Source organism: Natator depressus, chromosome 17 (genome assembly GCF_965152275.1).
Source record: "Natator depressus isolate rNatDep1 chromosome 17, rNatDep2.hap1, whole genome shotgun sequence".
Lineage (NCBI taxonomy): Eukaryota > Metazoa > Chordata > Testudines > Cheloniidae > Natator > Natator depressus.
The window spans coordinates 19,481,326-19,507,562 of NC_134250.1; the positions used below are offsets into that span (position 1 = coordinate 19,481,326).

The 26,237-nt window shown below is 54.7% G+C and overlaps 1 protein-coding gene across 2 annotated transcripts in view; it reads right to left on the bottom strand.

Moving 5' to 3' along the window:
* SRRM3 (serine/arginine repetitive matrix 3) overlaps positions 1-26,237 on the bottom strand; it is a 178,697-nt gene that overhangs the window by 73,081 nt on the left and 79,379 nt on the right. For both annotated transcript variants that reach the window (XM_074974574.1, XM_074974575.1), the window contains exon 3: positions 22,311-22,564. In XM_074974574.1, coding sequence (XP_074830675.1) covers positions 22,311-22,534 — 224 coding nt within the window. In that variant the 5' untranslated portion in view covers positions 22,535-22,564. The remainder of the gene's footprint in view (positions 1-22,310; positions 22,565-26,237) is intronic.

The window sequence follows — 26,237 nt, forward strand, 5'->3', positions numbered from 1 at the left end:
GCTCTCCCCTGAGTCTTTAGCCACAGCCGGCTCCCTGGGCTGAGCATCAGGCCACATGCCCCCCTCCAGTTGCCAGCGCATCGGGGCTGGGGTGCAGCTGGCCACCTATCTGAATCCCTATCCCTTATCACTGGCCCAGGGAGCGTCGGGCTGGCATGGATCTCACCTGCCGTTTCCACCTGCTGTCCTTGCATGGATTGCACTGTATCTCTCTGCTCTGAACCATCATGGGCTCTGGAAGCTGCCCCCTCCCAATTCCCAGAGCCTGCACAAATGTTCTCCATCAGCTGACTGCACACGCTGTGAACGCCACTGTGCCACGCCTGCCGTCCTGCATCTCAGAACCCACCGTCTGACTTGAAAGGGAACCATCCCGGCCGGCCGCTATCACCCCCGGGCGCCCGTGCCCAAGGGGGACCCGGAGCCGGGAAGAGGAGTAGGGGGGATGAGGCAGGAAAGCAAACAGCACAAAATGAAGGCACGTGTTGAAATTGGAGAGACGGGAAGGATAACACAGACTGCAAGCATGCTGCTCGACAAACGTTTCCCGGGTGATCGGGGGCTGCGTGTGCCCGGCTTCAGGGGGACCAGCGAGGTGTACGGGCGGGCGTGCTGGGTTGTGGGGTGATGGGGAGCCTGTGAGTGGGATATTGTGTTTGTGCGTAGGGTGGGGGTGGGTAGGGTGGAGTGGTAGGAGCGTGTGGGTGCTGGGGATACAGCCTTGTCACCATCCCAAGGTCAGCCTTTTCCAAGCACAGCTGTTTCCTCTTCCAAATCTAGAGGAACTCCGCACTGTGTCAGGTAGCAGCGGGGGCAGGTTCTCGCCCGACCCGTGTGCCAGGCCTCAGCCCGTGCAAGCTGCGGTGCCGTGGGTTGGGTCCTGGCAGAACCGTTTGCAACCCTTCCCCTTCCCAGATTTTATATGGATATTTAATCTCCTGAAACTCTCTTTGAAAGTGTGAAATTCACAGAGCTCCTCAGGAAAGAAGGGAGGGGTGTGGAAGGAATGAATATGAATGAGTTCATTCATACCAAAATGGCCTCATTAGCCCGCAAGCTGGTGAAAGTTCCTGAAAGCTGACTCATCGTGTGGAGCCCCCATCCCCGGTCCTAAAGACAGCACCCCCCATCTCTGCTGGGGAGAACCCCAGCCCCGCAGCGGACTCTAGGTTTTGCCGAGGTATGTACAAAGTCCCCCGGACCTCCGGCAGATGTCCGAACCCCACTAGCAGGCAGCGTGCTGTCATGAAATGCGGGGATTTCGACGCCGGAAGCTGGGGGTAGTTCGTGGGTTTGCCACTACTGAGGGCAGGGAGCAGAGCAGGTAAAGTGTGAGCAAGTGCCAGCCTGGCACAAAGGGGGGCTGTCCAGTGGGCTGGGGCAGGTGTGGGCATTTGCCAGGATAGGGAGGGAGGGAGGTCAGAGAGCAGCTCCCCAAAGGGCTTGTCAGGAAGCTGCATCCCTGGACCAGTCTATTGTCCAACCAGTCTGTCCATTTAATGCGCTATCCTAGATCTCTCTCTCATCCCTGTACACATCCAGCATCCATCTGTCTATCCTTCCATCCCCCTACACACCCACCATCTATCTATCCCCATACACACCCAGCATCCATCCATCTATCTATCCTTCCATCCTTCCCCATACACACCCAGCATCCATCCATCCCCATACACACCCATTATCTATCTATCCATCCATCCATCCCAATACACACCCATTATCTATCTATCCATCCATCCACACCCATACACACCTTCTATCTTGCTTTCCATCACCATGGCATCTAGACCCGTGATTTAAGGTTACTGATAGACACCCCATGAAAATCAGTGGCTCAGCCTAGTTCTGACCCTAAGCTGGGCGATTTCTGATGCCTTTTGCTTGGGGTTACTGTGTCCAACCCCAGCCGTCCAGGGAAGACTCAGGGGCCACAAGCAGAAAGTGACCCAAAGGTTTGCACTGCCTGAGCTCCCCATGACCCCCAGCTAATGCCCCCCTGCCGCCAACTCTGACAGCCCAAAGCAGATTACGCCTCCTGGAGAACCAGTTCCTGTTTGCAGGGCCTGATGTGCAGGGGTGCTGAGCACCACATGATGCCAGCAGGCGGCGGGAGAACTGTGGGTGCTCAACACCTCAGCGACCCCAGGCTGGTTCTCACCCAGCTGCAGCCTCGGGCCAGCTGCGCGGGTGAGACCCACGGAGAAAGCAAAGGGGGGAGGGGGCTTGATTCAGAGCCGGAGCAAAGCAAACGCTACAGACTAGGGACCGAATGGCTAGGCAGCAGTTCTGTGGAAAAGGACCTAGGGGTGACAGTGGACGAGAAGCTGGATATGAGTCAACAGTGTGCCCTTGTTGCCAAGAAGGCCAATGGCATTTTGGGATGTATAAGTAGGGGCATAGCGAGCAGATCGAGGGATGTGATCGTTCCCCTCTATTCGACACTGGTGAGGCCTCATCTGGAGTACTGTGTCCAGTTTTGGGCCCCACACTACAAGAAGGATGTGGATAAATTGGAGAGAGTCCAGCGAAGGGCAACAAAAATGATTAGGGGTCTAGAGCACATGACTTATGAAGAGAGGCTGAGGGAGCTGGGATTGTTTAGTCTGCAGAAGAGAAGAATGAGGGGGGATTTGATAGCTGCTTTCAACTACCTGAAAGGGGGTTCCAAAGAGGATGGCTCTAGACTGTTCTCAATGGTAGCAGATGACAGAACGAGGAGTAATGGTCTCAAGTTGCAATGGGGGAGGTTTAGATTGGATATTAGGAAAAACTTTTTCACTAAGAGGGTGGTGAAACACTGGAATGCGTTACCTAGGGAGGTGGTAGAATCTCCTTCCTTAGAGGTTTTTAAGGTCAGTCTTGACAAAGCCCTGGCTGGGATGATTTAACTGGGAATTGGTCCTGCTTCGAGCAGGGGGTTGGACTAGATGACCTTCTGGGGTCCCTTCCAACCCTGATATTCTATGATTCTATGATTCTATGAAACAGGGCTCTGGAGTCCAATGGTCCCAGCACGCCCCCCCCCCCCCCCGCACACCCAGCAGCCTCTGCTCAGAGGTTCCACATAAGAGGATTCCTCACATAAAAACCGGCCCCCGGCCCCCCAGGAGGCCACACGAAGATTCAGCTGCTGTCTGGTGGCTTCATTAGGCCGAGCGCCTCACGCTGCTTCTGCCTTTCACCCCTAGATTTAAGAGCCCTTGTGTAGCCAGCATTTTCTCCCCACAAAGGTCAAGTCACCTCCGGAGCTCCCTTTGCACAGACCAAACCGATTGAGCACTTCAAGTCACTAGCTGTGAGGCCTTTTCTCCAGCCCCCCCACCGCCCCCGAGTTATTTGTGGGGCTCTCCTCTGCACCCTCCCCAGGTTTTCAACATCCTTAGAAAAATGTGGCACCCACCAGGGCTGGATCAGTTGCCCCGTCTCACCCACGCTGCATACAGAGGTAACGTCCCCTCCCGGCTCGCTACTCCCCTCTGTGCACTGCTGGGTGGCAGGCCAGCAGCCCGAGGCTGCAGGCCAGGAAAGCTGCAGTGCGCTTATCCAGCCCCCAGGGAGATTCAGTGGAAGAGAGGCTCAGAGAGGCCTGGGCATGATGAGAAATTGCCAGGACGAGGGTTGCCAGGTGTCCAGTTTTCGACCAGAACGCCCGGGCAAAAAGAGACCCTGGTGGCTCCAGTCAGCACCACTGACCAGGCCGTAAAAAGTCCGGTTGACAGGGCAGGCAGGCTCCCTACCTGGCTCCCCGGAAGCAGCAACATGTCCCTTGGGCTCCTAGGCGGAGGTGCGGCCAGGTGGGCTCCATGCACTGCCCCCGCCCTGAGCATCTGCTCCGCAGCTCCCATTGGCCAGGAACCACAGCCAATGGGAACTGCGGGCCTGTGGGTGGTGGAAGCGTATACCATGCAGAGCCACCTGGCCGTGCCTCCGCCTAGGAGCCAAGGGACATGTCGCTGCTTGTGGTGAGCCCCCCAAGGTAAATGCTGCCCCACTCCCCGCACCCCCTCCTATACCCCAACTCCTTACCCCAGCCCTTAGCCCCCTCCTGCACCTCGTACCCCAACCCCCAGCCCTGAGCACCCTTCCACACCCAAACTCCCTCCTGGAGCCTGCACCCCCTCCCACGCCCCAACCCCCTGCTCCAGGCCAGAGCCCCCCCGCACACCCTGAACCTTTAATTTCTGACCCCACTCTGAACACCTCGGCTCCACCCCCCAGCCTGGAGCACCCTCCTGTAGCCCAAAACCCTCATCCCCAGCCCCACCCCAGAACCTGCACCCCCAGCCGGAGCCCTCGCCCCCTCTCACACCCCAACCCCCTGCCCCAACCTGGTGAAAATGAGTGAATGAGTGAAGGTGGGGGAGAGCGAGTCACAGAGGGAGGGGGGATGGAGTGGGCGGGGCCTTGGAGAAGGGGTGGGGCATGGGGCAGGGCCTCAGAAGAGGCGGGGAAGGGGGCAGGGCAAGGGTGTTCAGTTTTGTGTGATTAGAAAGTTGGCAACCCTGGCCAGGACTAGAGGGATTTGGCTCGTCAAGGAGAAGAGCTAGAAAGGTCTTGACCCAGGCAGGGAAAATGATTGAGGGTCTCATGCAAGCTGATCAGTCCCTCCTCTTTGCATAGCTCTGGAATACGGGAACGAGAGGATACTCAGGGAGGCAGCAAGGCAGTGAATCTAGAGCCAGTAAGAGGCAATACTTCCCCATGCATTAACCTGCCAGCTAGCGGCTGCCAAGTGCCAGCCGGGCCAAGGCCAGGGTTACCAGAATGGCACAGGGCAGGCCGGTCCCTTTGAGAGGCCGTGGGGCTTCAGCTCCGACACTGGTGTTGCCTACAATTCCTGGGGTCCCTCTGAGAAGTCCCCAGCGTGCCTCCTTCCTGGGCTGCTCCCAGGAACAGGGACTGGCCCTTGAAGCCTTCTTAAAGGGGCAGCTTGTTCTGTGAGAAGTGTGTTCAAAAGGGCCAGCTAATCTAACAGCTACTGATAACATTTGGGGCTAGGCAAGCGAGGAGAAGGGCGATTGTCGGCCAGGCAATGATCGCAAATATTCTCCTCTCCCTCCAACGTGCACAACCCTGATCAATCGAGTAGGGCATTGGCAGCGTCTTCGTGTTCCCCTGTCACATCAGGCACAAGCAGGGCCTGGATTCCAAATCAGCTAGACTGAGAAGCTGATCCGGCGTGTAAACCCCATCCCTGCCATCACACCCTAATTCCTTCCCCAACGCAAGTGGGGCGAACTTCGTCCCGGGTCTAACCCCCACTGAGGTCAATGAAATTAGCCCAGAGAAACTCTGGCCCATGCTAGCTCAAGGGTGGGACAGGGTTGCTGGCCTTTTGTGGATATAGTCTGGAGTCATTTCTGGAGGTTGTGCGTGGAAAGGCCATAGCACAACGAGGAGGAAGGATGGTTAGGTCACAGACCTGGGTTCAAGTCCCTGCAGACTCCCCGTGTGACCTTGGCCAAATCACTTAGCCTCAGTTCCCCATCTCTAAAGTGGGGATAAAGCCCTGCTCTGCCTCTCAGGGGTATTATAAGGACAGGGATTTTACAGACTATGAGGCACTCAGATATTGGTGTACCGGGGCCATGTAAGTACCGAGATAGACCCCTGTTCAGTGCATGGTTGTTTGCTGGCTGGTGTCAGCAATAATATGGAGGCAGCTGACAAAGGGAGCAAATGTGGCAGCTCCTGAGTTGCTCGGGGTTTTGAAGCAGGTGATGGAGAAGTGGAAACAAACACCATGCTGGGTGCGGGCTATCCCCAGGGACACAGTTAACTCAGGTCTTCCAGGCTTTGCCTTTTATTTCAGGGATGCTGAAGAGTTGAATTGTAGGAGCTGGGTCTACAGCCCTTTCGAGGGAGCCTTATGGAGAAGGCAGGGCCCTGGGACTCAGCAGAACCAGGTTCAGGGCCCTGTTCTCTCTCAGACTCCTTGCTTGCTCTTTGCCTCAATTGCCCACCTGGAAAGCAAAGGTAATGATCCGTCTTTCTTCCCCACCTTCTTGTGTATTTCAATTCTAAGCCCTGTGGGTCAGGGCCTGTCTCTCACTCTATACGGCAGCTAGCACAATGGGGCCACGCTCCAAGTCTGGGGCGTCTAGGGTCCTCACGCGGGACAAATAATGAATGATATTACCGCAATCTGTGGCTAGGTCTGGAGTGAACAGGTCACAACTGCATCCTACACAGCTAAGGATGCCGGCTTCTAAGAGCAAATTGCACCTGCTTGGTGACAGATCTTCTGTGACTAAATTGCTTGGTAACATAAAAGGCGGAGCAGGGACTCAGACACTCAATTGCCCCTTGAATGCGGTCTGTACCTCCTGCTAGTTCCATCTCTGGGCTGCCACTCTTCTAATACTTACCGTCTGGCTTCTTGACTATTTAATGGACAGTGACTGAGCTTTTCATGGGGTATTTTGTGCGTCTCTCAAGCAGATCCTTTCCATTGGGGCTGAAAGTTTCTTGTTTCCCTTCCAAAAGTATTAAGAGTGTTAAATGCGAAACATCTACCCGACGGGAAGGCAGCAGGGTTAAAAACAAAGCCAGGAAAGGCAGAAAAGAGATACAGAGGGGAATGTGCAGTGTTTACACACACTTTGATACTATAAGCCAGATTTTCCAAAGGACTCTGACCCACATCAAAGGTATTTAGGCACCTAATTTCCACTGATTTCAGGGTTCTGGGCCCCTAGGCCTTGGGTGGAGGCTGGGTGCTGAGCCCTTTGGAAAATCTGGCCTTATGTGTCCCACAGGGACTTCTGGGGTGCTGAGCATTGTTTAAAATCAGGCCCTTATTTTGGTGCCGAAATGGGAATTGAACTCTGCTACAAATCTGGCCGGGTGGGTGCTGAGATATGTACATCTAGTCCTGCACTGATGGGTACCAGTGAAACACCAGAGAGAGGCAGAGAGAGGTTATATTTTGTATTCCTTTTTTGTGTGTGTGCATGCTAACGTTTTCTGTTGATTCATTATAGAGCCCAATAATAAAAATGCCTAGCTCTGACATAGCAGTTTTCACCAGTAGCTCTCAAACTACTGGGGAAACTGAGGCACGAGGGGTCGGAAGTGACTTGTCTAAGGTCACCCAGCAGAGCTGAGACTAGAATCCAGGTTGCCTGAGTCCCACGCCAGGGCTCTATCCCACTAGACCACACTGCCCCTAGGAACCCGACACAAGGATCAAGTTCCCACTAGGCGCTGCACAGCAAAGAATACACTGAGAACACACAAAGAACACACAGCAAAAAAAAAAAAAAATACATTCTCTGCCTTGGAGATCTTTTGCAGTGCTGAATCCGCTTCATAAAATATCCTTCACTCTCGCAGAGAAAGCTCCATCCATGGATTTCAAAGCAGTGAACAGAACAAAGAGAGCCTCATTATCCTCATTTTGCAGCTGGGGAAACCAAGGCACAGCTTCGTTAAGTGTGTACCCTGACAAAATCCAAAAGCCCTGAAAACACCACTGATTGGGCACAGATCTAAACAAGAAAATGAATACAGCCAAGCATCTCTCTAGGGGAGTCTTGCACTGGCAGGGAGATGGACTGACTGAACCCGTCCCATCTCTAAGGTCTGTGATGCTACGCTGTATGCCAGTAGGACACACCTTGTTAGATCTGAGAAGATCTAAAGAGCTCTTTGCACCTCCTCAGAGGAGACAATCCCCAGCTTGTTTGTAGCCCCCAAAGTCTGGAGTCCAGGATGGAATGTCTTCAGCCCACCTCTCAGGACCCCGAGGTGACAGCCAGAGACCTGTGCCGGCAGCTGTATCGCTGTGGTCCATGAGCAGCACCCAGTGGTCAGTGAAGATAATCCCGTCTCTATCTCCGCTTCCCTCCTCCCTTCTTTAAAGGTGACCTCTTCAAATCTTCTGACCGGTTTCTCCCAGCTGTAGCTACATGCACTGAACAGCAACACTGTCAGCTAAATAGGACCTGCCAAATAACGCACGAATGGGCAACCTCGCAAATCCCGGACAGCAAATTGGGAGCCTAATAGCCTATTTGCATGGGCCCTGTTAAGCGATTTGGGCAAGAGGAGGCACAAAAGCAGGAGAACCAAAGACTTCCTAGCTGTAACTCCCACTGTAACCTGAAGCGTCTCAAAATGCACTTGCTGGCAAAGGCAGAGATACAGAGCGTGAAACACCTTTAAAAGTCAGAACACGCTTGTCAGTTTCGATTCAGGAAGCCCCTTGCCCAAAGAGAAATGGCAATCAGCGAGCGTTTAGATCCCAGTCCCTTTGCCAGTCACACTGGAGAGCTTGCCCTCCCTTTGTCATTCAAAGCTAAAATTCAGATAATCAATAAAGCAATTTAGAAAAACTCCAAAGCCGTTTCTCAGCCGGTCTCTGTCACTCGCAAAACCACTAAAGGGTGCTCGCTGGAAGCGAGGGCTGGTTCTGGTTTTTGCAGTATGGCTTGCCTGGTGCTGTGACAGTCTGTTGATTCAAAGAACAGGCCCCAGGATACATGACCGTTCTATCGCAGGGCTTTATATTGCCATTCATCCTCATGCCATCTGGGTGCCAGTGTTCCAATAAGGATAAACTTTTCATTCAAGATCTAACAGGGTCCCTGTTGTGGGTGCCAATTATTGGAGAGCCACAGGGTACGTCTACAGTGCAATCCGAGGTTGACTGGAGTGTGTGTAGACAAATCCAACCTAGCTTTGATCTGGCTAGCTCCAAGAACAGCAGCGGCGAAGCTGTGGCATGAGTGCCGCTGTGACTTCACTGCTGTTGTAACTGGTGCTAGCTAGACCAAAACTAGTTTGGGTTTGTCTACACATGCTCCATTCCCACCTCTGACTGCACTGTAGACAAACTCCCAGACTTATTTAGGGGTAGCTGGTCAGGGTTTTAGGTTGACCGCCTGGTATCCACCCCCAGGCCTTCAAAGGTTTTGGACCCATGTTATTTAGTGGGGAAAAAGTGATCCAGAAATAGTTTTGTTTCTTATAAACAGTTGTTAAAAACTCTTAAACCTAAAAATATCGAGAAAACACCTCTCCAGAGCTGAGCTTTTATTAACACTGCTACATTCAAACAATCAAAGCAAAATCAAACAAATTAGTCCCAGTATTGGACTGGAGCTGACTCATCCAATTAGTACTAAAAATAATCAATCCTAAAATAAATTCTAAGGAGTCTAAGGAGGCGGCTCTCCATTCAGTTCTAGATCCCAAAGCTCAATATCAACCTCCAAATATAACTCCCCTAAAAATAAGGAATAGAAAACCCCCAGCACAACTTGTTAATCATAGGCCACTTTCCATCAGTAAATTTCAAAGCGCTTTACAAAGGAGATTGGTGTCATTATCCTTGTTTTACAGGTGGGGAAACTGAGGCACAGAGCAGTGACATGACTTGCTGAAGGTCACCCAACAGGCTAGTGGCAGAGCCAGAAATAGAAACCAGTTCTTCTGAATGGCAGGCCACACCCCCTCCTGCAACAAAGCCAGCTGATTAAATGCTCACTGATCAGCAACATGAAAATAAAATCAAACGTATAGCAGCAGCGTGACCCTCTCCACTTACTTCTCCGCTAATCGAACCAGAGACATATGTTCTTAGGCTTTCTGGAAGCAAGGCGACTACAGTGACCTTTCTATGCTGGACTCGGACTACAGGTCCGATGGCTTATCTTCCAAAATCTACATCTTGACAGAGAAAGGCTACTTGAAAGATCATCAGGATGAACCAACTTAAAATGAAAACAAATAAATTTGCCGTGAGGTCCGCGTGCCCACTCAGCGGACACGGGCTAGGGAATTTTCCTCCACAGGCGCAGAGTGGCTGTGAGTAAACCCCATGGCACTGCCCATCCCAGCCCTAGGTCAGTGCATTGACATCGTGGCAAACCCACCATTCCCATGACCACTTCTCTGCTGGCCCAGCCCTAACCCCCCCCCAGCCCAGGGACCGGGATACGCATGCCAGGCTAGGTCCAGGCGTTCTGTCATAGAATCATAGAATATCAGGGTTGGAAGGGACCTCAGGAGGTCACCTAGTCCAACCCCCTGCTCAAAGCCCCCAGCACATGCCACAGAGGAAGTGCATTGGATCTGCTGGGCCAGGCTCTGAAGCCACGGGGCCAGGCAAGTAGCAAGAATCTCTTTAGAGAGATAAGCAGGGATGCAATTCTGACCATGGTGGGTGGAAGGTCTGACTGGATCACTAGGTCCATACAGAAGCTGCCACAGTAGAGAAGAGAGGGGACCTGGCTGGAATGAACATCCAGGGAAGTTTCTGTCGGGCAGCTGGACACAGACAGACCCTGCAGTTCTCTCTGGCTTGGCTGGCCACAGCCCATGCTGCCTAGTGACACCATGCCCCGGGGCTGCTGATTACACGGCAGCTCGCATCGCTCCATGCAAGAAAGGAGCGAAGAGGAGAAAGGAACAGAACATCTAGGGGGAAAAGAGCAGGAAGGATGTTTGGATGTGGATTCGGGTCTGAGACGGAGCTTGGGTTCCGACGTGACCGCAGCAAGGGCAGAAATTTCACTTGATCTACTGACCTGGCAAGATGCTTGCCATCTCCCGCTGCAGATGGGCCCCTCCTTCAAATCTGACCCGGACCCACAAGTGTGGGAACCCGGATCCCAGACACCAACCTTGCCCTATTCTCCAGTACTCAGGGGAGTGGGGAGAGTTGGTTTGAGGTTCCTTTTTGGCCCCATCACTACAATAGCCGTGATGTATGTACCCCCTACTTCCAGCCAAGCAGCTGTATCTGGCACAAGGACCGGACGTGGTCCTTTAGCCAGAGAGATACGTTTTTAACTGAATCACTTGGAAAAACTACCAATCCAGGAAGTTAAATTTCCGAGGGAAAAAACACCTTTTAAAACGAGGTAGCAGCAGCATTCGAACCATGCACCTGCCATGCTAAAACAAGCCAGAGTCTCTACCTCTTGAGCTAAAGCTCCATGAGCTTGTAGCAGTAGTAGGCTCTTATATTCTTACTGCTGACCAGCCACTAGAGCGCAACAAAGCCCCACCCTGTGAAAGTGGCGGTTACGCAAATTCAGACTCCTTTTGTTAACCTAAACGGAATCAATTCCAAGGCCCAAAAGGCTTTTGGGTTCTCCCCAACCCTCGAACCAGACCGGACTCAAGGGATTTCGATGATGAACAAACACATGGCTTGATGCATGACAGGAAGGTGCTCAGATGACGAGCATGGTAGAAGCATCTACATAGAACAGACTAGACCGGTCGTTACTTTCTCCCCATGTGGTCCCCCAGCCATTCCACGGAAGGGCTATCAAAGCCAGCTGCCCTGGGTGCCAACACAGACCTGCCACCCATAGGGTTTCCCTCTCATCTCTGCTGCTATTTCTTGTTCCAGCCCGAACAATGCAGAGGGAAGACAACACAAGCCAGGCTCGGGCTGGGGGTGAGGTGCGCAGGAGAGCCCAGCGGGGGTGAATCACACCCAGCGTTTGCCTTGGCTGCTGAGCGTGAAAGCCAATCTCACCCAGTGCCCAGAGCATGTCAAGTGCCTGCCACCTCCGCCCCCTTGGAGGCCAGGGAATAATTGGAAAACTCAATAATTTATCAGCTACTTTCACCAAGAGCAGTAGTAAACAAAGCAAGCAATGAAATACCCTCTCCCACGTCCACTGTAAACCAAGCCATGGAGCATTCAGCTGCCTGCCAGCTGCTCTGTTTTCTCCACAGCCTCTTTCCCAAGCCCTGTGAACTACAGGAGGAGGCCAGGGTTTGGCTGTGGAGCAGTGCAGAGACCTGGTTATCTATCGAAGGCTGGCCACATGTCAGGCCTGGCCCGGCATCAGCCATTGGGGTGATGCACCGAGCAGGAGCAGAGCTGACACGAGCTCCGGAGGACGTCCTCATGGAGAGATTCAGGGGTTGGGGAGTTGGACACAGATAGATCACTTAGATTTGAATCTATGCTTAGCTCCCTTCTACGCCGGCCATTGCACTGCGTTGGAGATCTCGCTTTAAACACAGTTGCAGGGTCTAACCAAGGATGTGGCCAGATCAGGTTTCAAACAGGTTTCACCTGCACATTTACCAATGTGATATATGCCATCATGTGCCAGCAATGCCCCTCTGCCATGTACATTGGTCAAACTGGACAGTCTCTACGTAAAAGAATAAATGGACACAAATCAGACGTCAAGAATTATAACATTCAAAAACCAGTTGGAGAACACTTCAATCTCTCTGGTCACTCGATTACAGACCTAAAAGTGGCAATTCTTCAACAAAAAAACTTCGAAAACAGACTCTAACGAGAGACTGCTGAATTGGAATTAATTTGCAAACTGGATGCAATTAACTTAGGCTTGAATAGAGACTGGGAGTGGATGGGTCATTACACAAAGGAAAACTATTTCCCTGTAAAAAGAAAAGGAGTACTTGTGGCACCTTAGAGACTAACTATTTGAGCATAAGCCGTTTATCCATGTTTATCCCCCCCACCCCACCCCCCACTGTTCCTCAGACGTTCTTGTCAACTGCTGGAAATGGCCCACCTTGATTATCACTACAAAAGGTTCCCCCCTCCTCCGCTCTCCTGCTGGTAATAGCTCACCTTAAGTGATCACTCTCGTTACAGTGTGTATGGTAACACACATTGTTTCATGTTCTCTATGTATATAAATCTCCCCACTGTATTTTCCACTGCATGCATCCGATGAAGTGAGCTGTAGCTCACGAAAGCTTATGCTCCAATAAATTTGTTAGTCTCTAAGGTGCCACAAGTCCTCCTTTTCTTTTGTTTCAAACAGGGTTTCTAGTGCAAATCCCCACTTAGGTGGTGAAACCAAGCTAGAAACGAGTTTAGCCAGGAGATCAGAATCCCTGTTGCGGTGATCTGAGAGCAGAACGTTGGCCCCCCCCCCCGCTGAAGGCTCGAGGACTTCTCCTGGCAGAGATAAACTTTGCAACATAAACCCATGCAACGCACCACCCCATTGTGTACCCAACTCTGGTACCGATGTGCGAGTCCCTTAATAGCCGCATGCCACAATCTTTGCTGCATTTAGCCTCACAGCACCCAGGAGAAGCAAGGCTAGGCTATTACCCCCATGGTACAGACAGGGAAACTGAGGCACAGAGAGATGCCATGACTTACCCAGTCTGTCTCTGAGAAGAGAATTGCACTCAGGTCTAGCTTCTTGCAAGCAATCAAGCAAACCACTGAGCTATCCTTCCACTCATGGAGCATAGGCCATTCAATGGCCATTAGCCAGGATGGGCAGGGATGGTGTCTCTAGCCTCTGTTTGCCAGAAGTTGGGAATGGGTGACAGGAGATGGATCACTTGATGATGACCTGTTCTGTTCATTCCCTCTGGGGCACCTGGCATTGGCCACTGTCAGAGGACAGGATACTGGGCTAGATGGACCTTTGGTCTGACCCAGTGTGGCCGTTCTTATGTTCTAGTCAATGACTCACTCACAATACAGGTAACCCGCAATCCTTCTTCACTTCAAACCCATGTTACTCCCGCAGCACTGAATTTCTAACCTGAATCTTGCCAAAGGCACTGTGAGCACTGGGTGTCAACAAGGATCAAAGCCCAGTTTTCAGAAGAGATTAGGGCCAGATATTCATGCCCACTGGCTCCCACGTGCACCTTCTCTTGAAAATCTAGACCCTACGTGCATGAGGCGTTTGGCCTTTGTTCTCAGTAAGACTTTCTGAGAAAGGCTCCCCCTCCTCTCCGCCCAAGAAAAGGGAGAAGAAAATTTTAGCAAACAGAGAAAACATGCATTTCTACAGCCCCGTCTCTCAAAAATACCTTCAGGCATTCCAGCGGACCTTTGCATGGAGACTAAGGACTCCCACCCATACGGAGAATTTAACCCAGACAGGGAACTGGGGCTGAAATATGCATAATTAGACAGTGGAACTCATTGTCACTGGATGCGGCTAAGGCCAAAAACTTAGGAAGAATCAAAGAGGGATGGGATATGGATATGGATAACCAGAATATCCGGAGTTATAACGGTTAATTTTAATATATTTTTGGAAGGGATATTAAACTTCCTGCATCAGGCCTTAAACCAATCTCTAATTAGGATGAGACCTTCATGGGGGGGCAGAAATCTGCTATGGTGGGGTTTCCTGCACCTTCCTCTGAGGCATCTGGTGCTGGGCACTGTCTGAGACAAGATCCTGGACAAGATGGATCATGGGTGTGATCCAGTCTGGAGTTTCCTATGTCCCTAATTGAAATATGATCACCAAACTCTTCTCCCAATGCAAACCACACCCTCTAGTTTGCCCAGAGCTCGAATGATTAGATACGCCCACGTGTGCCCTGCTTTGGTTGGGATGCTGTCCTAACTCGGTGAGCTGGGCGTTTCCTCTGGATTCATTCCGGTGGCTGATCTTTGCCTGGGTTCTCCCGTCCCATCTACGCCCTGATGAAAGATACACCTGGGCCATCATGCTGCCAGCCCGTGCACCTGGCATGGGGCCGGGCTTGCTGCAAAGCTCTCTGGACCAGCCTTTGGCAATAGAAAGATGGAGGGGAGGGATAGCTCAGTGGTTTGAGCATTGGCCTGCTAAACCCAGGGTTGTAAGTTCAATCCTTGAGGGGGACATTTAGGGATCTGGGGCAAAAATTGGGGATTGGTCCTGCTTTGAGCAGGGGGTTGGACCAGATGACCTCCTGAGGTCCCTTCCAACCCTGATATTCTAAGACAGCCTCTCTCCATGTGTGAATGCCCCAGTCTGGCAGCTCCAGACAGCTCTGGGTGTTGTCAGTGCAGATGGCCTCTTGCCTGCCCATCCAGCTGGAGAAATGTCTATAGTGGGAAGCTGTCAGGAAAGGCTGGGAGACAATGACAGATATGGAAAGGAAGGATCGTGTGTGGAAGGGTCATGGGTTACCCTGTGATCAGACAGCGAGAGGGTATTCAGAACCAGGAGGCAGCCACTTGGGCATCTTGTAGCTTCTGAGCAGGACAGAAAAACATGGACATGTTATGTTTTGGGCTAACGATGCATCTCACTGTCCCTCCGTTTATCTGCCTGTCTCTGATCATACTCTGCAGTGCGCTCCCAGGCCTGGGCTCAGTAAGATTTGGCCCCAAAATATTTTGGGACAGATCCCCTAAGGGCATAGAGCAGCATGGTGGTCTGGATGGAGGAAGAGGGAACGGAGAAGAGACCCACGTGCTAGTCATCTGGGTGGCAGCATTCTGGGTGAGATGGGCCATGGGTCTGATCCCCGTGTTGCCGGGAGAACACGATGTGCGCTGAGACATGCACGAACAGGATCTGGGAGCACTGGGGTGGAACGTGGATCTGCCAGGACCTCTGGTTTGGTAGCAGCAGCTCAACCTTGGTGCTTTCCCAGTCTTACACCCCAAACCGCCACACAAGGGAGAGAACCCACCACATGAACCACCCTGCACCCCAACCTCTCTGCCATTCCAGCCTCTCCTTTGCTTCCTCTGACTGACCACCAGTCTGCACGAATGGGCACAGGGCTGGGAGATCCTGAGTGCTAATCCTGGCTCTGACACCGACCGCTCTGTGCTCTTGGGCTCAGACACTTTGGCCCAGATCCTCAAAGGTCTTGGGGCTCCTAACTTCCATTGAAATCAACAGGCATTAGGTACCTAAGCACCTCGAGGAGCTGAGCCTTTGCCTTGTGTCACGGAGTGTGGGGGAGTCCAGGCCCTGCACCCCTCTTCCTGGGATTCACTGAGACTCTCAGCCAGCCAGTAAAACCGAAGGTTTATTGGACAACAGGAACACAGTCCAAAACAGAGCTTGTGGGGACACCCAGGACCCCTCAGTGAAGTCCTTCTGGGGAAGCAGGGAGCTTAGACCCCAGCCCTGGGGTTCCCTGTGTTCCTCCACCCAGCCCCAAACTGAAACTAAACCCACCGAGCAGGTTCCCTGCTGCAGCCTCCATCCACATTCCTGGGCAGAGGTGTTACCTCCTCCTCCCCCTCCTGGCTCAGGTGACAGGCTCTCAGGTCTCCCGTCCCCAGGGCACATTCCCAGGTCAACACTCCCCCCTCCCTGCTGCGTCACATCGTCACATCTCTCCCCCCTTCGAGACTGAACTGAGCGGGGTCACTGTGACCAGTGACCTGGGGAAGTTCGGGGCCCCCTCTCCGGGACAGCGCATCCGCTATCAGGTTGGCACTTCCCTTCACGTGGACCACGTCCATGTCGTAATCCTGCAGGAGCAGGCTCCACCTCAGGAGCTTGGCGTTGGCTCCTTTCATCTGGTGCAGCCAGGTCAGGGGAGAGTGGTCGGTGTAGACGGTGAAGTGTCGCCCGAAGAGATAGGGCTCTAGTTTCTTGAGGGCCCACACCATGGCCAGGCACTCCTTCTCGATGGCCGCGTAGTGTTGCTCCCGGGGTAGCAACTTCTTGCTCAGGTACACGATGGGGTGTCTCTCCCCCTTTTCATCCTCCTGCATTAACACCGCCCCCAGTCCCGTGTCGGAGGCGTCGGTGAACACCACAAAGGGCTTGTCAAAGTCTGGGTTTGCTAGAACTGGGCCACTGACCAGAGCCTCCTTCAGCGCCCGGAAAGCCTCCTGGCACTGCTCGGTCCAGACCACCTTGTCTGGCTTCCCCTTCTTGCATAGCTCAATGATGGGGGTGGCTATGGCGCTAAAGTGGGGCACAAATCTTCGGTAGTATCCTGCCATCCCAATAAAGGCTTGGACCTGCTTTTTGGTGTGGGGAGCGGGCCAGTCTCTGATCACCTCCACCTTGGCCGGTTCCGGCTTTAGGCGGCCGCTCCCCACCCGATGGCCCAGGTAAGATACTTCAGCCATCCCCACCTTGCACTTCTCCGCTTTGACAGTCAGCCCAGCCCCCTGGAGTCGGTCCAGCACTTGTCTAACCTGGGACACGTGGTCCTCCCAGGTCTGGCTAAAGACACAGATGTCGTCAATATACGCCACGGCAAAACTCTCCATCCCCCTCAGGAGCTGGTCCACCAGGCGCTGGAAGGTGGCCGGCGCTCCCTTGAGGCCGAAAGGCAGGGTCAGAAACTCATAGAGCCCCAGAGGGGTGATAAAGGCCGATTTCAGCCGGGCATCTGCATCCAGCGGCACTTGCCAGTAGCCCTTTGTAAGGTCCATGGTGGTAAGGTACCGAGCTCCTCCCAGCTTGTCTAGGAGCTCGTCCGGCCTGGGCATGGGGTAGGCATCCGATACAGTGATGGCATTGAGCTTCCGATAGTCCACACAGAACCGGACTGACCCATCCTTTTTGGGGACCAGCACCACCGGCGAGGCCCAAGGGCTGGCCGATGGCTGGATCACCCCCAAAGCCAGCATGTCCCGGACCTCTCTTTCCAGGTCCTGAGCAGTTTTCCCTGTGACTCGGAAGGGGGAGCATCTTATCGGCGGGTGCAACCCTGTCTGCACCCGGTGGACAGTCAGATTAGTGCGTCCAGGCTGGTTGGAAAACAGCTGTCGGTACGGATGCAGCACCCCCCTGACCTCAGCTTGCTGGGCAGGGGTGAGCTGATCCGAGAGGGGGATTGTTTCCAGGGGGGAACCAGCTCTGGTCCCAGGGAATAGATCTACTAAAGGGTCATCTCCCTGCTCCTCCCACTGACCACACACAGCTAACACCACATTCCCCCTGGCATAATATGGCTTCATCATATTCACATGGTACACCCGGCGGTGGTGGGCCCGGTTCGACAGCTCCACCACATAGTTTACCTCATTGAGCTGCTTGACGACCTTGAACGGGCCCTCCCAGGCGGCCTGTAGTTTGTTCTTTCTCACGGGGATGAGAACCATCACCTGATCCCCGGTGGCGTAGGCCCGGGCCCGCGCCGTGCGGTCATACCAGACCTTCTGCTTCCTCTGGGCTCTGGCCAGATTCTCCCTGGCCAGGCCCATGAGTTCAGCCAGTCTCTCTCGGAAGGTCAGGACATACTCCACCACTGACTCTCCATCGGGAGTGGCCTTCCCCTCCCACTCGTCTCTCATCAGGTCCAGGGGGCCCCTCACCCTCCTTCCATATAACAGTTCGAAAGGCGAAAATCCGGTAGACTCCTGGGGCACCTCCCTGTACGCGAACAGCAGGTGAGGTAAGTACTTGTCCCAATCCTGCGGGTGCTGGTTCATAAAGGTTTTCAGCATCATCTTTAGCGTCCCGTTAAACCTCTCCACCAGCCCATTGGACTGGGGGTGATAAGCTGAGGCCCAGTCGTGCCAGACCCCACATTTCTCCCACAAGCACCGGAGCAGGGCCGACATGAAGTTGGAGCCTTGGTCTGTCAAGACTTCCCTGGGGAACCCCACTCGGCTGAAAATGGTCAGGAGCGCATCTGCCACGGTGTCTGCTTCAATGGAAGCTAAGGGCACTGCCTCGGGGTAGCGGGTGGCGAAATCTACCACCACCAGAATGTATTTCTTCCCCGACCGGGTCGTCTTGCTGAGAGGCCCCACGATGTCCATGGCCACCTTCTGGAAAGGCTCCTCTATGATGGGCAAAGGTCTCAACGCCGCTTTCCCCTTGTCCCGGGCCTTCCCCACCCTCTGACAGGGGTCACAGGATCGGCAATACTGCCGGACGGTGGTAAAGACCCCGGGCCAGTAAAAGTTCTGTAGCAACCTCTGCCGGGTGCGCCGGATTCCCTGGTGCCCTGCGAGGGGGATGTCATGGGCCAGGGACAGGAGCTTGCGGCGGTACTTCTGGGGGACCACCAGCTGCCTCCTGATCCCACAGGACTCCCCTTCCCCTGGGGGAGCCCATTCTCGGTACAGGAACCCCTTCTCCCACAGGAACCTCTCCTGGCAGCCTCTCCTCATGGTCCGTCCCTCACTGAGGTCGGCCAGGTCCCTGAGCTTCTGCAAGGAGGGATCTTTCCTCAACTCGGCCTGGAACTCAGCGGCTGGGGAAGGGATGGGGCCCGGTTCCCCCTCCGTGGCCAGGTCTGAGGCCGCAGCCTCTCTGAGCCGTGCCCCTCGGCGCTCCCTCCCCACCCGAGTAGGGTCTCGCGCCTCCAGTGTGGTACCCTCCCCAGGGTCAGGTCGCAGTGCCCCTCGCCGGCTCTGGCTACGGGTCACAACCAGGGCGGTCTGGGGGTCGCTTGGCCAGTCCTCTAGGTCTCCCCCCATCAAAACTTCAGTGGGCAAATGGTGGTGTACCCCCACATCCTTGGGGCCCTCCTTGGTCCCCCATTTCAGGTGTACCCTTGCCACGGGCACCTTAAATGGGGTCCCGCCCACCCCCGTCAGGGTCAGGTAGGTGTTGGGCACCACCCGATCTGGGGCCACCACCTCGGGCCGGGCCAGCATCACCTCCGCGCCCGTATCCCAGTATCCATTGACCTTCCTCCCATCCACCTCCAGGGGAACAAGGCACTCTCTCCGGAGGGACAGCCCCGCACCCACCCTATAAACCGAGCACCCGGAGTCCAGAGCCTCCAGCCCTCTGGCGGGGCTGGCTGGGGGTACTCTTCCCTCCTGAGCAGGTGGCAAACTGGTAGCCCCCCTTTCCTGGGTCGCCTGCCCCTCGTCCAGCTGAGTCCCTACCCAGTTAACCCTGGGTAGGTTGGGTCTGCTCAGTTTGTCCCGGAGCCCGGGGCACTGGGCCCGTACGTGGCCTCTCTGGCCACAGTGATAGCAGCTCAGGTCACGTTGGTCCCCTCGAACGGGTCGGAGGGGCCCGACACCAGGCGTTCCCCTTTGGAGGGGGTTCTCCCTATTTCCCCGCTGGGAGGCCCCATGGTGACTCTCTCTCTGCATCGGGGGGGGCCTGTTCTTTTGGGACTCCTCCCGGCTACCCCCTGACCGACTGTTCACAAACTCGTCGGCCAGCTGCCCTGCATGCTGGGGGTTCGCGAGCTTTTTGTCCACCAGCCACAGCCTCAGGTCGGAAGGGCACTGTTCATACAGGTGCTCCAGTACAAACAGGTCAAGCAGGTCCTCTTTAGTTTGGGCCCCCGCTGTCCACTTGCGGGCATATCCCTGCATCCTGTTGACCAGTTGTAGGTAGGTGACCTCAGGCGTTTTACGCTGACTCCGGAACCTTCTCCGGTACATCTCGGGGGTCAGCCCAAACTCACGGAGCAGGGCCTGTTTGAACAGTTCATAGTCCCCTGCCTCTGCCCCTGTCATCCGGCTGTAGACCTCCACGGCTTTGGGGTCCAGTAAGGGGGTGAGGAACTGGAGCCTGTCTGCAGGGTCAACCCTGTGCAGCTCGCAGGCATTCTCAAAGGCCGTCAGGAAGCTATCTATGTCCTCCCCCTCCTTCCGCTGGGCCAGGAAGCACTTATCAAAGCTCCTTGCAGTCTTGGGTCCCCCCTCACTCACCGCAGCCGGGGCCCCACTGCTCCTCAGCCTGGCCAGCTCCAGTTCATGCTGTCTTTGTTTCTCCTTCTCCTGCTGCTCATGTTGACGTTCCCTCTCCTTCTCCTGACGCTCCCTCTCCTTCTCCTGACGCTCCCTCTCCTTCTCCTCCTGCTCATGTTGACGTTGTTTCTCCTTCTCCTCCTGCTCATGTTGACGTTGTTTCTCCTCATGTTGACGTTGTTTTTCATGATCCTCCAGCTCCCTCATTTTCCTCTCCCTCTCCCATTCCAGCCGCATCCGCTCCAGGGATGGGGAGCTCCGCTGGGAGGATCCCCTGCTGGCTGCTGGGGTCAGGGGGCCCTCGGTATTCGCTGGGCTTCCCACAACCCCTCCCCCAGGCATAGGTAGGAAGGGTCTCGGGGTGTCCTGGGCAGCAGTCTGACCCCTCCCAGCCTGGTCAGGCCCCAGGGCCCACGCTGCGTCCGCCGGGCGGCTTCCCTCAGGGACAGGGATCGGGTCATCCAAGCGATCCCTCTCCTCCAGCTGGGCAATCAGCTGTTCCTTGGTGGACCTCCCGACGCGCAGCCCCCTCTGCCTGCACAGCTCCACCAGGTCGCTCTTAAGGCGTTTAGCGTACATCTCCCGGCTGGCCACTCGCAGGCCGGGCAGCTGTCCACGGTTTCCAGGAAAAGCCCCTAGTGTGCCAGTCCTTCTTGAGGTCACCACCTCTTTGCCAGGGTCGAGCTGCAGACTCCTCCGCCCCTGGGACCGCTCGCTGCAATCCCCCGGGGGACCCTGTTACTGCAAAAGTCCTTCTCTCTGGTGACACACTCCCAGGGGTTAACCGCCCCCTGAAACCGTCTCTCTCTGAATCTTCAGCACGCCTGGTCCCCGTCAATCCCCCTTCGTTTTACTGTTCCCCAGTCACTTACTGCAGGAAGCGCCGTTCACGGGGTGCAGTAGATCCCACCGCTGCCACCAGTTGTCACGGAGTGTGGGGGAGTCCAGGCCCTGCACCCCTCTTCCTGGGATTCACTGAGACTCTCAGCCAGCCAGTAAAACCGAAGGTTTATTGGACAACAGGAACACAGTCCAAAACAGAGCTTGTGGGGACACCCAGGACCCCTCAGTGAAGTCCTTCTGGGGAAGCAGGGAGCTTAGACCCCAGCCCTGGGGTTCCCTGTGTTCCTCCACCCAGCCCCAAACTGAAACTAAACCCACCGAGCAGGTTCCCTGCTGCAGCCTCCATCCACATTCCTGGGCAGAGGTGTTACCTCCTCCTCCCCCTCCTGGCTCAGGTGACAGGCTCTCAGGTCTCCCGTCCCCAGGGCACATTCCCAGGTCAACACTCCCCCCTCCCTGCTGCGTCACATCGTCACACCTTGTCAGATAACACAGAGCTGGAATGAGACAATGGCCAAAGTTTCCAACCAGAGGAGCCACAGCTTAGTCTCCAAAATCCATATTTAGCTACAGATTTCAGAAATGCCTCTGGGATGTAGGCGCACAAACCCCACTCAAGTCAATAGGACCTTTGCTCCTAACTCACCTGGGCACTTTTGTAAAACCCACCTACATTCAGCCACAGGGGCTTTACTTGAAGCCCCTATTTTTGATCCTTTGGGCCAGCGTCTGTCGAGCACTGGGGATGTAAAAAGCACTAGACAGAGGCTACATCTTTATTACCAAGGCCTCCTGCTCTAGGCCGTAACGTGAGCAGCCCTGGCCTAGAATGCAGCGTGGCGAGTGGTGGAGAAATCCAGCATGGTCTAGTGGATTGAATATGGGGCTGGGGACCGGGGATTCCCAGGCACTGCCCTGCTGTGGGTGAGGATGGCTAATGACCTGCTCCGGGGTGCGATGTACTGGGTTGCAGTTGGCCTGGCTCCGGTGGCCTCTTAGGACCGTGCAATGCTGGAGAGCTGTGTGCCTAGACTGGAGTGTATGGTGTGGGCTTTGCTAGGGGAGAAACGGTCCCCCCCGCCACACTCAGGAAAGCAGCCTCCTCCAGAAGGACATCACTCACCCTTGCTCCTCCATCATCTCCTGCAGCTCCATGCACTTCAGCTCCACCCGCCGCTTCCGCTCGTGATCCAGGATCTCCCGGTGAGCCTTCTTCACCAGGCTGGGCTCCACCAGCCGCGCCTCCTCCTCCGGCTTGTGCCAGGTACCGGAGGCGCCAGCTTGGGGAAATCCATTGGCCGCCTCCTGGGGGGAAGGCATCTTGGCCCCATTGTTATAGAGGGCCATCCCAGCGTGCGCCCACCAACTCCGCAGCCCCTGCGAGGGAGAGAAACAAATTCATGGTAAGTCATTTCCAGCTTCCCTCTCCCCAACCAGGAGGAAGGAAAAAATATACAGCTGAGCACTAAGCCACTCTGCCTAATTAATACTGACAGCTTAATGGGAGACGAGCTGTTCTAATCTGCTTCTCAGCACTTCGGGGACGGACGCCGGCAGCCAGGCAGGGCAGCTGCCGTTAAGGCAGAGAGAGAAGGAGATTCTAATCCAGGAGGGGTCCTGGAGCCATGGGGATGCAAATGAAAGGACACTGCCAAGTGGGCACAGATCCCATGTCATCCAGCAATAAAAGCATCACGTGAAAGACCCTCCTTCAACAGGGGATACCATCCCTGGACCAACTGCAGCGAGGTCCAACTTGGACGGCTTTAGAAAGTGAGGCCCTACTCAGCAAAGAGACTGCAGAAATGGCATCTGGGTTCATCATGTCAACAGGATTTCCAGCTCAAACCTGATCTGTTTACTAGCAAATGCCTGGGATCTGAGACTCAAGCTGGGTTCTTTTCTTTCTTGCACATCATCACCAGTAATCAAGGTTCTGCTGGCCAAACCATGCCGTCGGTGACATCTATGCAACCCCATTGTCTTCCTATTTGCCCTGGATCACAACTCCGCAGCCGCCACCCCCATATCTAAACCAGGATTCCATGTAGGGTTTAACTGGTTGGAACTTTGCCAACAATTCTGCTGCTGATGCCTCAGGAGGGCCAACAGGAATGAAATGTAGCCACAACCCATTTTGGTTCCTCAAGCCAGCAGATCTGACTGACGCACACAAGGAAGCAGGTCTCTGGAAAGAGGAGGTGTCACTTAATATAGCCCCTCGTTAGAGGAAAGCTGCATTTCAAATAGCACCACAAGACCGTAGTCACCTACCCCTGGAAAATCTAAGAAGAGCTGACCCAGCTGGGATTCAAATCTGTATTCACAGTAAGGCAACCCACGTGCTTATCACTGTAGCCAGATTTACAATGCGGCTCTTCTGTCTCCCTGTGGAGGCTGGACCATGCATAGAGCTGTATGAATCTGCTATTGCCTAAGAGCTACAGAGCTGGTTGTTAAGATCACATAGCAGCGGCTCTCGCTTTTTGAGCCAGAAGTCCCGGGTTCAGCGCTAACAGACAGCCAGAGCAGGGGGGTGGTTACACATCAGTCAGTCATCCCCTCTGGTAGTGGTGGCATTCAACCTGCTTCAGAGCTGCTTCCCCGCATCTTAATTTGATCCTTCCTTTGGTAAAAGGAGTTTGGTCACTGGCTTCAAGGGAAGCCAGATTCAGCCGTCTCCGAGAGCTCTGATACAATTCCACCCTCCTCCCCACCCTCACCCGAGACATGCAGCTTGAGAAGAGATCTCTCTGCACTGCTGAACCAAGCCATCTCTTTTGAGTCCCTGGCGGTAGCAAAGCACCATCAGTCCTTGGGTCATCTTGTTGAACTGGATTATTTCATTAAACACAAGCTCAAAGGGTGCATTTTGCACAAGTCTAGGTGGTTCTATGATGGCCACTTTGCATCCTCACTGCAGGAAAACCCCAGCCGCGCTCCTCAGCTAATGAAAAGGTTTGCGAGAGCTGGGTGTGCTGGGAGCTACCTGCAAGCTGAGACAACGATTAGGTACCGATAGCGAATTACCAGGCACCCGTGCAGCCTCCAATATCCCTAGAGCCTCTCGATGAAATCTGGCTACTGCGTGTCTCTTGGGAAGTAGGTTATGAAATTAAGTACAAAACTTAATTATTCGTATCAGGTGCCCACTGCAAAAAGCCTTGGGGATGCAGTTTGCATGGCTTAGAAAAAATGCAGGAACATCTCCCCAGTACAGGGAGCGAGTACCCCATAACCCCCCTGCAGCCTCCCCATAGTTAGGAGGACAGAGACAAGGAAACCTGCTGAGCAATCTCAATGCGTGAGTTCCAGAGTTGGGACAAAGAGGCTCCCCTCCGGCCCTAGAGCGTGTCAGTCTGGTTTGCACGTCCGCCGCTTTGCAACAGTGCATTGTGGGGAAATTGAGGGCGCTGGCCCGGAACACCTCAGTGTCACCGAGCTGAGCGTCTGGCCCACTCAGGCAGATGCATCAATGGCTCTTGTTGCTGCATCCTGAGCACCCGGGAGCAGAGAGGAGCCCAGCACAAGTCCCAACGTGTGGCCCACTTTGCCAATGAGCAGAGAGATGCCCACCACTGAGGGGGTGGTTAAACCCCCGCTGACTTCAGTGGCCTTGGAGTTCTCTCCCCCCACGGCGAATGGCTCTTCTCCTTCAGAGCCTAACCTCGGCTAGACCTTAGGAGCCCACGGCTCTGGCCAGGAGCCCACACTCCAGTCATTTCCTTCCACCCACCGGCACAAGAGGGGAAACCACCCCCTGGAGCCTGGAGGGAGCGACTTCTCCAGGCTGCCTTGGCCTGCCGCTGTATCCCTTGCTTCCTAAGGGAACCTGCATCCAGGCGCCCACCCTGGCAGGCTACTTGGGAACGAATGGGAGTCCTGGTTCGGGTGCCCTGGGGCACACTGGGACTGCCCCGCTGCAAGAGGGTGATCAATGATCAACAGATCCAGGCAGGAAATGGCTGAAACCATTCAGATACCATGCCCTGAGCGCACTGGGGGCCTGCCTAGAGAGGTCAGTAGGGCTCTGCATCTCAGAGACAGCACAGCTGGGCAGGCCAGGCCCAACTCCCCGAGCCCCTGGGCAGAGGGACTGGCCCAGTGCCCCTTCTCCAGGTGCAGGAGATGCCAGTGCTAACCCCGTTTCCAGCTCCATTCCCACCCAAAGGACACTCTGCTTGGCCTTTTCTCCTTGGCACGGAAATCGTACTCATGGGCACAATTTAGCCCGATACATGTGCCAGTGAAAGAACAGATTACGCTAATGGGATCTGCTCCCTCTTTCTGTCTGTTCCCCCACAGAGCTCTGAACTTGTACAGTCATCTCTTTACATATGGGTAACAAACTGAGCCACTTGTCTTTCCGGAGTAGTTAAAGCACCAGTCTGGGACGCCAGAGAACTGGGCACTATTCCCAGCAATGCCACAGAAGCCATTTGTGACCCTGGGCAAGTCACTGCCCTGCTCTGTGCCTCAGTTTCCCCCTTTGTAACAGTGGGAGTCCATGCCTGGGTGCAGGACTGCTGTAGGGGGCTGGTGTGTTTCAAGGTGAGGGGAGGTATCCCCTGGGGTTGGTTCCCCCCTTTCAAGGACCTTGTGCCCTGCCCAGGGGTTGTAAAGCGCCTGGCAGAATGGAGACTGGGGGTGTAATTCACCCCAGGAGTGGGTTCTGGGTCAGGACCACAGGGTTTGACCTGCAGGCCCTGGCACGCTGCTCCCTGGCAGCCTGGCTCCAGGCCCTGCACGGGGCACAGGGACAAGTGGCAGCTAAGGGGCTCGTTAACTGCTCCAAGTTTTGTTTGCGAAGGGTCAACATCCAGAGCTATTTTAATTCACTCGATCTAATGTACTGCCGGTTGCCAGGCAACGTAGCCGTCTGTTGCGGCCTGTGCGGAAGCTTTTAAGGACCTTGTTGGATGTGGAAGTGGGGGGAGGCTTGGGGGGGGGGTTGAGAAACACAGCTCCGACTCTGTGCAGAAAAAGCCGTCCCCAATGCCCACTGCCTCCCCCCAGCTGCCCCTGCCCATTCGAAGGGTGGGGGGGAGCT